Source organism: Cariama cristata, unplaced genomic scaffold (genome assembly GCF_000690535.1).
Source record: "Cariama cristata isolate BGI_N322 unplaced genomic scaffold, ASM69053v1 scaffold13492, whole genome shotgun sequence".
Taxonomy (NCBI): domain Eukaryota; kingdom Metazoa; phylum Chordata; class Aves; order Cariamiformes; family Cariamidae; genus Cariama; species Cariama cristata.
The window spans coordinates 78,351-90,920 of NW_009603406.1; the positions used below are offsets into that span (position 1 = coordinate 78,351).

General features: G+C 39.4%; 1 protein-coding gene across 1 annotated transcript in view; it reads left to right on the plus strand.

Annotated features, from left to right (window-relative positions):
• The window catches only part of GFRA1 (GDNF family receptor alpha 1), a gene marked incomplete at its 3' end in the record, with an annotated part of 106,290 nt that overhangs the window by 77,991 nt on the left and 15,729 nt on the right, over window positions 1-12,570 (plus strand). Inside the window, exon 4 of the mRNA XM_009695196.1 lies at window positions 10,899-11,238. Coding sequence (XP_009693498.1) covers window positions 10,899-11,238 — 340 coding nt within the window. The remainder of the gene's footprint in view (window positions 1-10,898; window positions 11,239-12,570) is intronic.

The window sequence follows — 12,570 nt, forward strand, 5'->3', positions numbered from 1 at the left end:
CTGGATAGCTATTTGGAGAGGCTGTGGAGTTGCTGAAAAACAGGTTAGAGTATAGATTAGGCACATAATTAAGGTGGGAAGAGACCTTTGGAGGTCATTGAGGTCCCACTCAAAGCAGGGCCAGTTTCGACCCTGCAGTCTTCCTCTCCAAACTCTGTTTTTCCAGTTTGGCTGCAGGGGTTAATACGGGGGACTGTGTCAAAAGGCTTGCTGGGCAGTGTAAATTGACACTATGCTCTCCTACTGTCCATTGAACCAGTCATCTCAATGTAGAAGGCAGTCAGGCATGATTTGACCTTGGTAAATCCATGCTGACTGTTTTTCATCACCTTCTTCTCTTTTATGTGCATGGATATGACTTCAAGGAGGGCTTGCTCAATAATCATCCCTGCAACTGAGCTTAGGCTGACCCACCTGTTATTCCCTGTATCCTTCTGTTTGCCCTTCTTGAAGATACTCGTGACATTTGCTTTACTCCAGCCATCTGGAAGTTCCCCTGATAGCTGAGACCTATGAAAAGGAGATGAACCTCACAGTGACATTGGCCAGATTCTCAGCACTTTTGCATGCATACCCTCTTGGTCCTATGGACTTGGGTATGTCTAAGCATCAGTCAGGGTTTGTTCTGGCTGTGGCTGGTCTTGCTGTGGGGCAGGAGGGTGGATTATTTTATGAAATCCCTTCCAACCTTGTGATTCTAAGATCAAATATGAATGCCAACTTTATCACATATGAGGTCTTGTCTTTTTAGAATTTCCTTCCTGCTCTGACAAGCTCTCCTTCCTTCACATCTCCTTTCTCTGCTTGAATCTAAATGCTGCAAGCTTTTTAGGGCTTTGGGCAGGCCAAAGTCTGCCCAGCTGAGGAGCACAGAGAAGTTCCTTGGTTCCTCCACTGTGCATTCATCCATCCAATGAGCTAAATGGAGTTTCCAGTTAGACTTTTGAGGAAGAGTTTTTGTATCTCATGAAAAGAGTTGCTGTGGGTCATATTTGCCTCTTATTTAAAAAAAAAATTGAAAATCCTACCAGTTAATTTTTAGTTATGCACCGTTTGCTGAGCTTCTACTTGTGCTTTATCCATGGAAAAATTTCAGGTGTTGCCCAAATTTGGATATATGGATTTATATTTTGGTTCCTGGTGTTGGAGTTGTGCCCATTTGTATGTACATTTATAGTCGAAATTGAAGGCTTTCTCAGCTCTTTTCATGTTGTGCCAAACAGTATTCACGTTCCCACCTCTGACCTCTTTCACTTTGGTTCACCTATTACTCTTCCTTTTGATGTTGAGAAAAAGTATGGTTCTGTACGTGCAAAAGCACCACTTTATTTTTTTTTTAATATATACTAACACTTTTTACGTGTTCACTTCCCACATTTTAACAGCTTTATTGTTTAATGAAATGAAAAAGTAAAACAGAAGAATACATCTTTACTGACAAAGCAATTCTTGGCATGGAGTTGAAACACTAAAATATGTGTTGGAAAATTTCAAAATATTAAACCTCAAAACAGACCCTATGTTTACATTTAATAGCATCTATTATATGTCAGACTGAAACAGGGCAAGGTACAAAAAAGTAATAATCATAAGCTTAATACTTTGCATAGTCAAAAATATATAGTTAGTTTATTAAAATACTCTGAAAATCCTTATTACTAATTCAGAATCCAGTTATAGTTCTAAAGTTTTTTCTGAAAAATGTTTGGATGTTTTACTTCAGCCTTTGTGAAAGTTCATTTCTTTTAAGTGTCTTTCCTCCTTCCATCAGACTTAGTGTTCATATCACACCGAGCTCAGATATCTTAGAATCAGCCTTAAGTTAGACAAAAACATTTGGATTATTTCTCATGCTTATTAATAAATATGTAAGTAGCTATATTGTGAAATGAGACATGAAGCCAAATCGTATTGAAGCATTCTATGTGCACGTACACGTGTGTATACAAATGTGTCTGTATGCATATATATGAGAAAGATCTAGGCTATTTTAAAGTAAGAATGTACTGTGCTGTAGTGTATATAATTGTAGAACTCCTCTGATTTTGGTGCACCAATGTAAAGGAATCAAAATCTCATGTTGAATTTTGTTTCAACAACAGGAAGCTAGTGTGGTTAGAAAAAATACTATATTGAGAGCCAAAAACTTTCCCTTGTCCGAAATCTGTGGTTATTTCAGGTTTTGATATCATAGCTAAGAGCGTATCTGGCCCCTTCTTTTCTGTAACTGGCATGGCTTCAGGAATAAAGCAGTTGTTAGCGAGCAGAGAAGGGACTTTGGAATTTCCTGCACTCCTGCTGTGTAGATTCAAATGCTAAGTTTAAATAATGGATGAAGCTAAGATTATTATAATTGATCATTGTGTGATTTATATGGAGTAATTATAACTAGGTTGAGGAAGAATTTTCAAAAGCTAGTTTCCTGGTAGCCAGAGCCATGAAATAACAGTGTGCTGCCAAAACAAAAATTAGGTGGGAACGTAGCCACAGAGTTCAGAATGTCTGTCCTCCACCTGATTTATAACTACCCTTATGATGACAGTATCAGCAGTATTTTCTTATTAGGAACAGTAAGAGCTGTTTGAATTGTTTTTCTTATCTTTCTAACAGAACTCTGCATTGTTTTAAGCTTAGTCAAGCATAATAACTGGAAAACTGCAAAAATCTAATGTATAACAAAACTAAAAGGTGCAAGAGGTTGAAAAGGTTAATTAAAAGTGTAATGATCGCATTTACTGAGACAGTCCAATTAATCACTTTATTCCAGTGGTCATGTGATACAGAAACCATTGCTACAGATAACTGATTTCTAGTGCCAGCATACATGGTCTGTGTTCAGTAAAATGCGTCTTGTTCGACAAATGGAAATTTAACTTTTTATTTTAAGCTGTTTTTATTTATTTGAAAATATTTTAAAATAGTAGCCAGTGTTTAACCCTGTGTCCTCACATAATACTTTCTTCAGCTGTACTCCCTCTGAACAGTATGGGAGCATTGCCCCCTTGATACTTGTAGTCCTACAGCCTCATGGAAGGTTTGCTTACAGCTTAATGGGGTTGTAGGTATGGAAGAAATAAAGCACTAGAAATACATCATCATGTAATGTGATCTCTCTGAAACAGTGTATATGACCAACAAAGTGAATTCTCCAGTGTCAACAAGCACATCTAAATGTAATTTTTACCACGTCAACTGGAAAAAGGTAAAAAGAACCTTGAAGGATCAATTACAGGGGTCATAACCTTGTATTATCTGATTTGCTATAATATTCACACAAGCTTTATTGGAACGGAACATAAATCTGAAAAATAGTGAGATTAGAAAGGATTGGAATGCTAGAGCAAAGAGCTAGCAGCTTTCTCCTGGTTTATTTTGCTAGGGCAGCACTTTAGAGGGAGCCCATTATAAGCAGGAGAACAGTAGTTATGTTAACGTGGTAATTAATCAAGTCTGAGGAAAAGAGGAAACAAGTTGTGAATTCAATTCTGCAGTAATAAAAAGAAATGCTGAAAGTTGCCTGTAAATTGGCATGACTTGGGTAAACAGTCCCTCACTGTGTCTTGAGAACTTGCATGCAGTAAATCACTTCTCATGGCAACCGTGTAGGTTTGAATATTTTCACAGGTTTATTCTGTATTTCTGTGTGTGCTAGTTCTTTCTCAATTCTGTTGACTTAGCTAATAATAAAATACTGAACTGTATAACATGAGAGCATCTGCAGTAACACATTTTCACTTTGAATATCTTAAGGGGAAATTAATTGGAAGAACTCAGCTGAAACCGTGGCAATAGCCTTCCACATCACAAAACCAGCCTCTGACTCAGTACAGAGCATGAATTGTATATGGAATGACTAGATCACTCCCTTAGGAAAAAATATATTCTATATATGGTCCCAGTCATGCATAATCCATCCCTAATGCTAGTGCAGTGTAGATACAATAAAATGATCTTTACACCCTAAAACTCTTTAGGTTAGAACTGAAATCATTGGCATAGTAATGTGAGAAACAGTGACTGGATCAGTTTGCAACAATTGGAAGTTTCTTTGTTTAGCAGCCTCTGATTTTATTCGTACATTTCTGCATCCTACATGAGATACCTTGGAGAGATGAAATAAAAGTAGCATTAAAGACCCAAATTCTTGAACTTAGATTATTGAAAATTCAGAATAACTCTAGTGAATAAAATGCATTTAACTATGCTGGCATGAATATAATGCAAAACTGCTGTTCTTAGTGCCACGTGGAAGATTAGGGACCCTGGTATAATCTTTCATTAGATTTGTAGCAGAAGTGAATGGTGATAGATCAGGATATTTGTGTGAGTGATGACAGAAGGAATTTCAGCAGCAGACCACAATGTTGTTAACATTGGGGAGCAGGGTTTCCTTTCCCTCCTTGCTCTCATGGAACAGAAATTTAAACCAGTTCACTCTAGGGTTATAAGACTTTCTTTTCACATAAGCTGTTAAGTTGAGCAGATGTCCCTCAGCCAACCTACAGGGCTCAGCCACCTCTCAGTTTTCTGCTCAGCCTTTCCCCATTCCTCCCCAAACAAGACTGAAAGTATCACAGGAAATCTTAAGACATCATTTCTCCCCTTTTTCATCAATACGTATCTAGCATAGGAATTGCAACCTCTTGCAATCTTTATCTGCAATGTCTGTGAAATGAACCAGGAAATGGTCAACTAAAGTTAGCAGGACCTAACTGTAAATAAAGATAAGAGTCCTGCTAAGTATTAGAGCTCACATCCAGTGGTGAACTTGGGCAATGCAAAATGTAGCATGTAGGGCATGTGACCCTCTTAGTAGAATTAAACTTTCAGGAAGAGACCAAGAAATAGATTTATCCACCTAGAAGTCAGGACCCTCTGATTTCAGGTGATATCTAAAATCCTTACCAAGATGCTCAGAATCAGGGAGTACTGTGTGAAAAAAAACCAAACCAAAACAAAACCCAACAAAACCCCTGCACATAAATGTCTAGATGGACAATACAAAATACCAAAACTGAGATTTGTTGGAAGACTTTGGACCTGAGGAGCAAGATTCACAGCCTCAGGTAGGTGGATCTGACGTTGTCTGCTCCTGGGAGTAGAGCGCCACTCTTCTTTTATTGGCACCTAGCAGAAGATATCATGGAGCTTTAGTCATTAAATTAGTGATCGGAACAGTCTTTGAGGAAGTGGGATGCCTTTGCTCTCTGCTCTTCTCTACAGGTTTTCAGAAAGCCTGGGAGGGTAGCCTATGGATTAGGCAATAGCTTGGTCTGGAAAGAAGGGAAAGAACTGTGGTATAGAAACGGTTATGTTTTTTTTAGAAGAGATTAGAAGAAGAGAGCACAAGTGAGATAATGCCTCTGCAGATTTACAGTTAAGGGAGTCATCTTCAGGGAGGGAATCCTGGTTTCCAGTCATTGCTCTTGTAAGAGAAATAACTGTCTTTCCTGGGTGCAGGCCAGAACCCAGCAATCTACCTCCCAGGGAGAGCTCTCATCTTTGGACTGCAGCATCATGCTGTCTCTTGTGTTTTGGAATATGCACTATTTCCTGTGCACCTTCTTGAGAACACTTTACAGCAAGATGGTTTGAGAACCCTTCTGGGAAATGAGAACAGTGGTTCTGAGTCTCCAGGTCAAGGAAGGCATTGAACAAAAGCCTTCTAGATCCTGACTGATGATTCACCAGAAGAGTCTCATAAAAACAAAGGCCAGGGTGTTTTGAGAAAGACGTTGGGCATAGCAGTTGTGCATAACATGGTAGCTGAGTGATGAACATTTCCAAATCATGTCTGTTGGTTCATACTAAGCAGTGTAAATGTTCTTGATCTCTATAGGGCTTGGACATGAGACAGTCTTTACCTCCTCAAGTAGATTTATGGGTGTGTTCAGAAAAGAATTCTAGAGACCTGTGGAGTTTGTGTTATCAAAGACTTACATGACTGACCAGGAATATAAAATGTTCCATCGTTGGTCTCAGGAACCTAAAGTCTTAGTTTAGGCAGTTTTGTTTGTTCAGGTCCTTTTGTTGCTGTAGCCCTGGGTGTGCCCCTCTGCACAGAGGAGTCAGTCTCACCCTTGTCACTTGGTGCCATTGACTGTAGTTTCAACGTGCATCTTGTCATATTTGCTAGTACTCTGAAAGCCCTGGTTATAGCTGGTAATGTATTAGCTTTCATTTTAAAAGTAAAGCATCTGCTTATTGTGATTATGGAAAAGGTTTGAAGTAGGCCTGAGTGTTCTCTAAATGCTAAATAGAAGACAAGTAGAACCTCAGAATAACACGTATGTGTACCAGTGTCATGATTTCTCAGGGATGACTCATTTTTTCTCTGCCATTTGGGATTAGAAATAATTTGTCCAGGAAAATGGTAGTTTATTTGAATCCATTAAAATGCAGATGACAATATTTCCCATGCTTTCCTTATTTTTTAATCTGCTCTTCTTACAAAGCAGAAGTACTTTGGTGAACCCCATAGCAGCACTTGTGTTGAAGTGGGATCATGGTTCTCCTCTTTAATCTGGTCAGGTTTTGGTTCCTACATGCCATATTCTGCACCTGTGTTGGAGTAGGCCTGTACCCATGTGGTCACCACTGTCACTTTGCAATTTTGCCTTCCATCACATTAACATTTGCTGCTCTCTTTACAGCATTCCGTTCACTAAAACCCCTAGAAAACCTACTAATACTAATTACTTGCAAATAGTAATGGTAATTTTAATGACAACCTCAGTGAATTGCTTTTTATGTGCTGTAAGAAAATTGAAAACTAAGTGTCAATTTTTCTGTTTAATAAGAATCTTGCAGAACAAGTAATAGTCCTTTTGCTCCTTCCATTTAGTGGGAGCACGAATAAGAAGCTTCCAATATCCACTGAGAATCCCTTCTTGTGCACCATGGGGTTAACAGGACTTGAGGAGACAGTCAAAGGCTCAGTACGTGCAGAAATGAAATAGAAATGGAAATGCAAGGAAGATGAAAGATTAAGGTGAAGAGACTGTGAAAGAGGGTGAAGCATAAGGAAGATCATACAGGGCAGAGGAAACCCTGTTAAAACTTTAGAAAGATCTCTGGAAAAAAAGACTGGAGTATTTGGCTGGCTTCTTTCTGCTGTCCTATGGGAGCTTGAGTCCAGAAGTGTTGCAGCTGTAACAATGTTGGGCCGGGGGGTGGGTTCAGGAGATAACCAGTATCAAAGTGGTTACACCTTATACTATAATACAAGACCTGCTTTTTCATCAGTAAAATTTATCAGAAAAACCATCTGAGCTTGCATGCACGTGTTACATGCGCAGTAGAAGAGCTGTGAGCCGGTGATCCATGTAGAGGTAAGTTAGTATCACTAAGCCAGTTATTGCTGCCCCAGAGTTTTTGTACATAGTGTGCAGCAAACTGCCTGGTAGGGGGACGTTTTTAGGCATCCTAACTCTATGAATGTTGGGAGCTGCTGCTTTCCCACCAAGGCAGCAGCTCCTGGCTCTGGCTGTGTTCTGCCATGACTCTGCCCGCACCGCATTGGGATAGCAGCCATAGCAGGGAAGCAGCTCGCAGCTGCTGGTGACTTCTGCTGGGAGGCAGCATCCCTGCTGTCTGCGGATCTGCTCTGCTGGGCCCCTTGCCATGGGTGGGAACCAGTGCACACAGGCATGAGACATCACTTATCACCTGCCTGGAAGTAACTTACCTCGGAGTCCGCAGTGATTTGGCAGGAGCAGAGAGCTGCATGGTTTGGCAGAGATTTCCAGAATGGGCCCAAGGCAAAGTGGACTTGGGAGAGAAGCAGCTCTGGGTGGGGAAATGGTGGCAGGAAGGAATCGTTACTTGTCCCAGACTGCTGCTCTGACCACCCTCAATCCATTTCCAAGTGCCCCAAGAGAGGGTGGAACTGAAAAAGGATCTCCTTACACAAACTTCTCCCAAAGGATGCTGGCAGGAAAAGTAGCTCTGGATTAGATCCATTTGCACTTAACGTAGTCAGTGCCTAGTAAGAGCCAAATTCCTGCCTGTCTTAATAATTTAAGCTTTGCAGAACAGAAGCTTGGTGAAATTTTGACCTTATGTATTACTGCTGCATAAGTAACCCTCAGAAACACTCTCAGTATTATTGTTAACTGTTTGCAATTAACACAGGACTTAGGAATAATTATGGAATAATTATGTTGTACTTTTGCAATAAAAATAAAGCATAAAGCATGTCCTGGATTGTAAATTTTGCATTAAAACATGATTTAAAAGCTTGGGAGAAGTTGGCATTAATGAGAAGAGTTGGTTTAGACAGTCTTGTTTAATTCAAATGCAGTTAACGCGTCTCTCTCACGTGTTGTATGTTAGTCTTGGTTTTAAAAGGTGAAAATAATTTGTATCATGTGATGATAAATATACCAGAAACAATAGCTAGAGACATATGCATCAAAATAGAAAAGGCAAGTGGTATGTTACAGCCAGGGCTAGTTTAAAAAACAAAACCCAAAAAAGCGTCATCCATGTTCAGCGTTGACATGTAGAGGAATCCGAGTCTTGGGTAGATATAAATTGCATGAAAGATGTGAATATGCATAACTATTGTTTGTGAACAATTTGCACCTAATTCAAGTTTAATCCAAGATAATTTTCATTGCTGTTTGCGCTGTCAGTGAATTGGCTTATGCTCTGCTTTTTAAAAAGATTGATTAACCTATCTTTTTTGATTTTTGAGGTGTTCATATTCACATTGCTTTTTAATTCTGTGGCAGCATTTACTACATTTTGGACCCTTAATGGAAAACGTGTATATGATTACCAGCAAAGAGGTGCTTTATTACATCTTGGGATGTTTTTTAAAGCATGCTTTATAATATATCATACAGTGAGCTGATGCCTTGTTTGTATTGCAATGCCCCATTCGGAGCTCTTCCACAGAATCTTGTTCTAAAGAGTGGAATTCACCAGTTGACTCTCAGGCACAAATAACCATGTAGTTGCTCTGCAATCACATAGTAATTGGCATGTACTATTCATATATTGCATAATTATATGTCCTGCAGATTACATAGTAATTATATTTGTACTAAACATATAATTCTATATACTGTATTAAAAAAGTTTGAGTTCATAGTTAAGATTATAGTTGTATGTTAATGTAGTACAACATTTATATAAAAATGTTACAATTTTATGAAAAGGGTGTATTTTGGATATCTCATCTCTTCTGCATCTGGTCTTGCTTAAACTGTGGTAGACTGCTATTATAAGAAATGCTTGGCTCTGTTAATTTATACGCAAATGTTGCATGTTTATAATTTTTTAATTTACGAAGAGAAGAAGCAAAAAGTTGCAGTTTATTGTGCAAGAAACTGAGATTGGGAGGGACTTGGACTGTGAATGTTAAGTGTACAAAGGTTAAATATACAAACCCATTGAACGTGGTTACAGCACATTGCTGGAGTGAAAAACAAATCTAATGCTACTTAGGCATTATGTTATTTCTGGATAGGTAAGATACATGGGATAGTAGCAGGTGAGGTATTTGTATAATGCTAAGTGTGTGCTAGCATCCAAGGCCCATCTTGGGCACAGTCAGTTCAAACAAGTGCCATACCTCAGTGCAGCATCTCAGCCAAGCTACATCATCGTTTCCTGCCAGGGAAAAAGAGAAAACGTTGATTTCTGATCTGGGAATGGGAGGCAGAGTAGTGGGAGAGTGGAGAGGAGTGGCATTGATTTATAGAAGGGCCTTGGACTGAGTTTTTGGGAAAAGATGGAAGATCTAGAAAAAGAGTGGTTTTAGGAGGAACTTTAGATTGTTTGAGAGATTTTATCTTTGGCCAGCCCCCCCCTAAGAGGTTGCTGTGGAGTTTTAAATATTTGAAAAATGTTTTGTTCAGCTTGCAAATTCTATAGCAAGGGGAAGTTAATGTATTTGCTTGGATCCATGATGTTTGCATTCCTGATATCCAAAGCAGCATTACAATTATTCTTAATTGAATTTTGTGTTCTAATGCCAGTTGCCTTCATTTTGAAGCAAAGAATATATTGGGTTTTAATATCTGGATAATGTATTGCAAAATTAAATGTGTAATTATAGTCTTAACTTTTATCTGAGTCTAATTTTTTCTATAACTTCTTGTAGCATGAGTGTGAGACACACATACTCCTTGTTTTAAAACATTTCTTTCACAGTCACTTGTTAATTCTATGCCAGCTTCTTCAAAGCTTGTAAACTTCATAAAACTTCCAGGACTCAGGTGGCAGCTATAGATCTTATAACAGTGCCTTTAACTAAGCATGGAGCTTGCAGGCCTCGTGGGTGGCCTTAGAGAGCTCAGTCGTGGCGCTGCACCTGCTTTCCTTTCTGTCTGGGTGGGCTGCTTTCATACCTCAAAAACTGTAGTAACAGGCATGTGGCTTTTACATTCTGCAGAGTACATAAATTACATTTAAATGTTGTTACCTGGCGTAGACACTGAATGTCATTGATACTGTTCAAGGGAAAAATAAAGCATGTCAGAGCTTTACAAAACAAGAGTTAGGAGCCCACGTTCTCAATGTGTTCTTGTGCAGTGGGCCAAACATATCCCTTCCAGTTCACCAGTGATTTTAATAGTTTTTTTTAGTGAGGCCAAGTCTTACCCAATATTCATCCTGCATGTCTGCTATAAAGAAGATGAAGTACAGCCTGCCCTGTGTAATCATCATTTATTTGCCAGCATTCTGATCTTAACGCATGCCTGTGCTCTTGTTCACTTGTTAAACCATTACCCTAAGAAACATAAGGACTGGTCGCAGTGTCTGGCACTGAAAGTTTTGTATGTAACAAATATATAATCAGGATCTCATTAACAGTGAAATAAACACAAACATCAAAGCACAATATAAATGTGACACATTTCTTACTGCTGTTGTGTTGTTTTTTCTAGTGGAGCCAGTACTTTCAAAGGGGAACAATTGCTTGGATGCAGCAAAAGCTTGTAACCTAAATGATACCTGCAAGAGGTTCAGATCTGCTTACATAACCCCCTGCACCAGCAGCACGTCTAATGAAATCTGTAACAAGCGGAAGTGTCATAAGGCCCTCCGGCTATTTTTTGACAAAGTTCCCCCAAAGCACAGCTACGGGATGCTCTTCTGCTCCTGTCGAGACGTAGCCTGTACAGAAAGGAGACGGCAGACTATTGTTCCTGTGTGTTCATATGAGGACAGGGAGAAACCAAACTGCCTGAATTTACAAGAATCCTGCAAGAAGAATTACATCTGCAGGTAAGATAGCACATGGCAGGGGAGTGATTAATGAGGTACCAGAGAGAACTTTTTGGTACTGCTGGATTTGCCACGACTAAGGGTCAGAATATCCACTAGGGAAAAGGATGAGTCAGGGGAAAAAAGAAAACGCCTCTGATATCCTTAAACAGAATAACAAAAGCCTGCATCTGGTTATGGTATGTGCCTTCTCCAAAACTATTCACAGCTACTCCCTTGCATTATGGAGGAATCTTTAAATCCCCAGTTTAATTTTTACAGATTCTTGTTGGAAACATTTTCATTAGGTGTCTCTATGAAACGATGTCTCAGAATGATTTTTATGTCCCATTAGTGACCAGGTGAAACTAGAATTATTCATTATAATGGGATTTATTTTCATTGTAATCTTATGTGTGAACACTAACAACTGTGAATACAAGCCATATGTTGGACTTTTATAAATGGTCACAATACACAGACTACTTGTGGGTTCTTCCTTCATTGGAAAAAAAGGAGTCCACATTTGTAGACTAGATCCCACTGTCTTCATAGAGCTGTTTCATCTCCTCTCCCCTGACAAGAGTGCTGGACTGATACAACTGGAGGGTCATTGATTCACTGACCTAATTCCCAGCCTCTTTCCTCTGTGTGTTCAGCCCGGAGAGGCAGCAGAGAGCGATGCTTCACAGGAGGAACTGGGTCCTTTCGCCTTCATTGAGTTCCATGCAGGTTGTCACGCAACGCTTGTTCAGTGGCATACAGGACCTCCTCTGCCCTTAGGAAATGCTTTATTCCTACTTAGCATTGTGTATGCTTATATTAGAACGTCGTTGTGCTAATGCCATATTTATGAAGTTACGCGCAAGAATCTCACTCATTTCTGACATGTAAATTCCTTGTAGATTATCCAATTCTGTGAATTAGCAAGCAAGGAAATAAACACTGTTGTAAAATGTCAAGGACACCGAAGATACGATATAAATCTTAATAAGTACTTACATATGCCTGGTAAAATATTTACTTTGAAGTTTGTTTATGAGAGCTCCACTGCTGATCTTAAGCGTTTAGCCATAGCACCTCAGATGTGCCTGAATGTTGTTCAGAGGTGAGGAGGCGAACAGCACCCTACCCTCAATGGCTCAGGCGAAATCTGGAGCCAGTTTCCTGAATTAGAGCAGATTTAAATCAGAGTAGGGTTGTCATTTCAGACCAGTGAGTTGCATTCAGCACCTTCATAGCTGATGCTGTTGCAGTTTATGAGAGCTGGGTACATGCAGTCTCAGGACCACCTGTTTTCCATTTCCATGTTGCGCCATTAGTCTTTTTGCTTGTATATATTGTCTTCCCTAC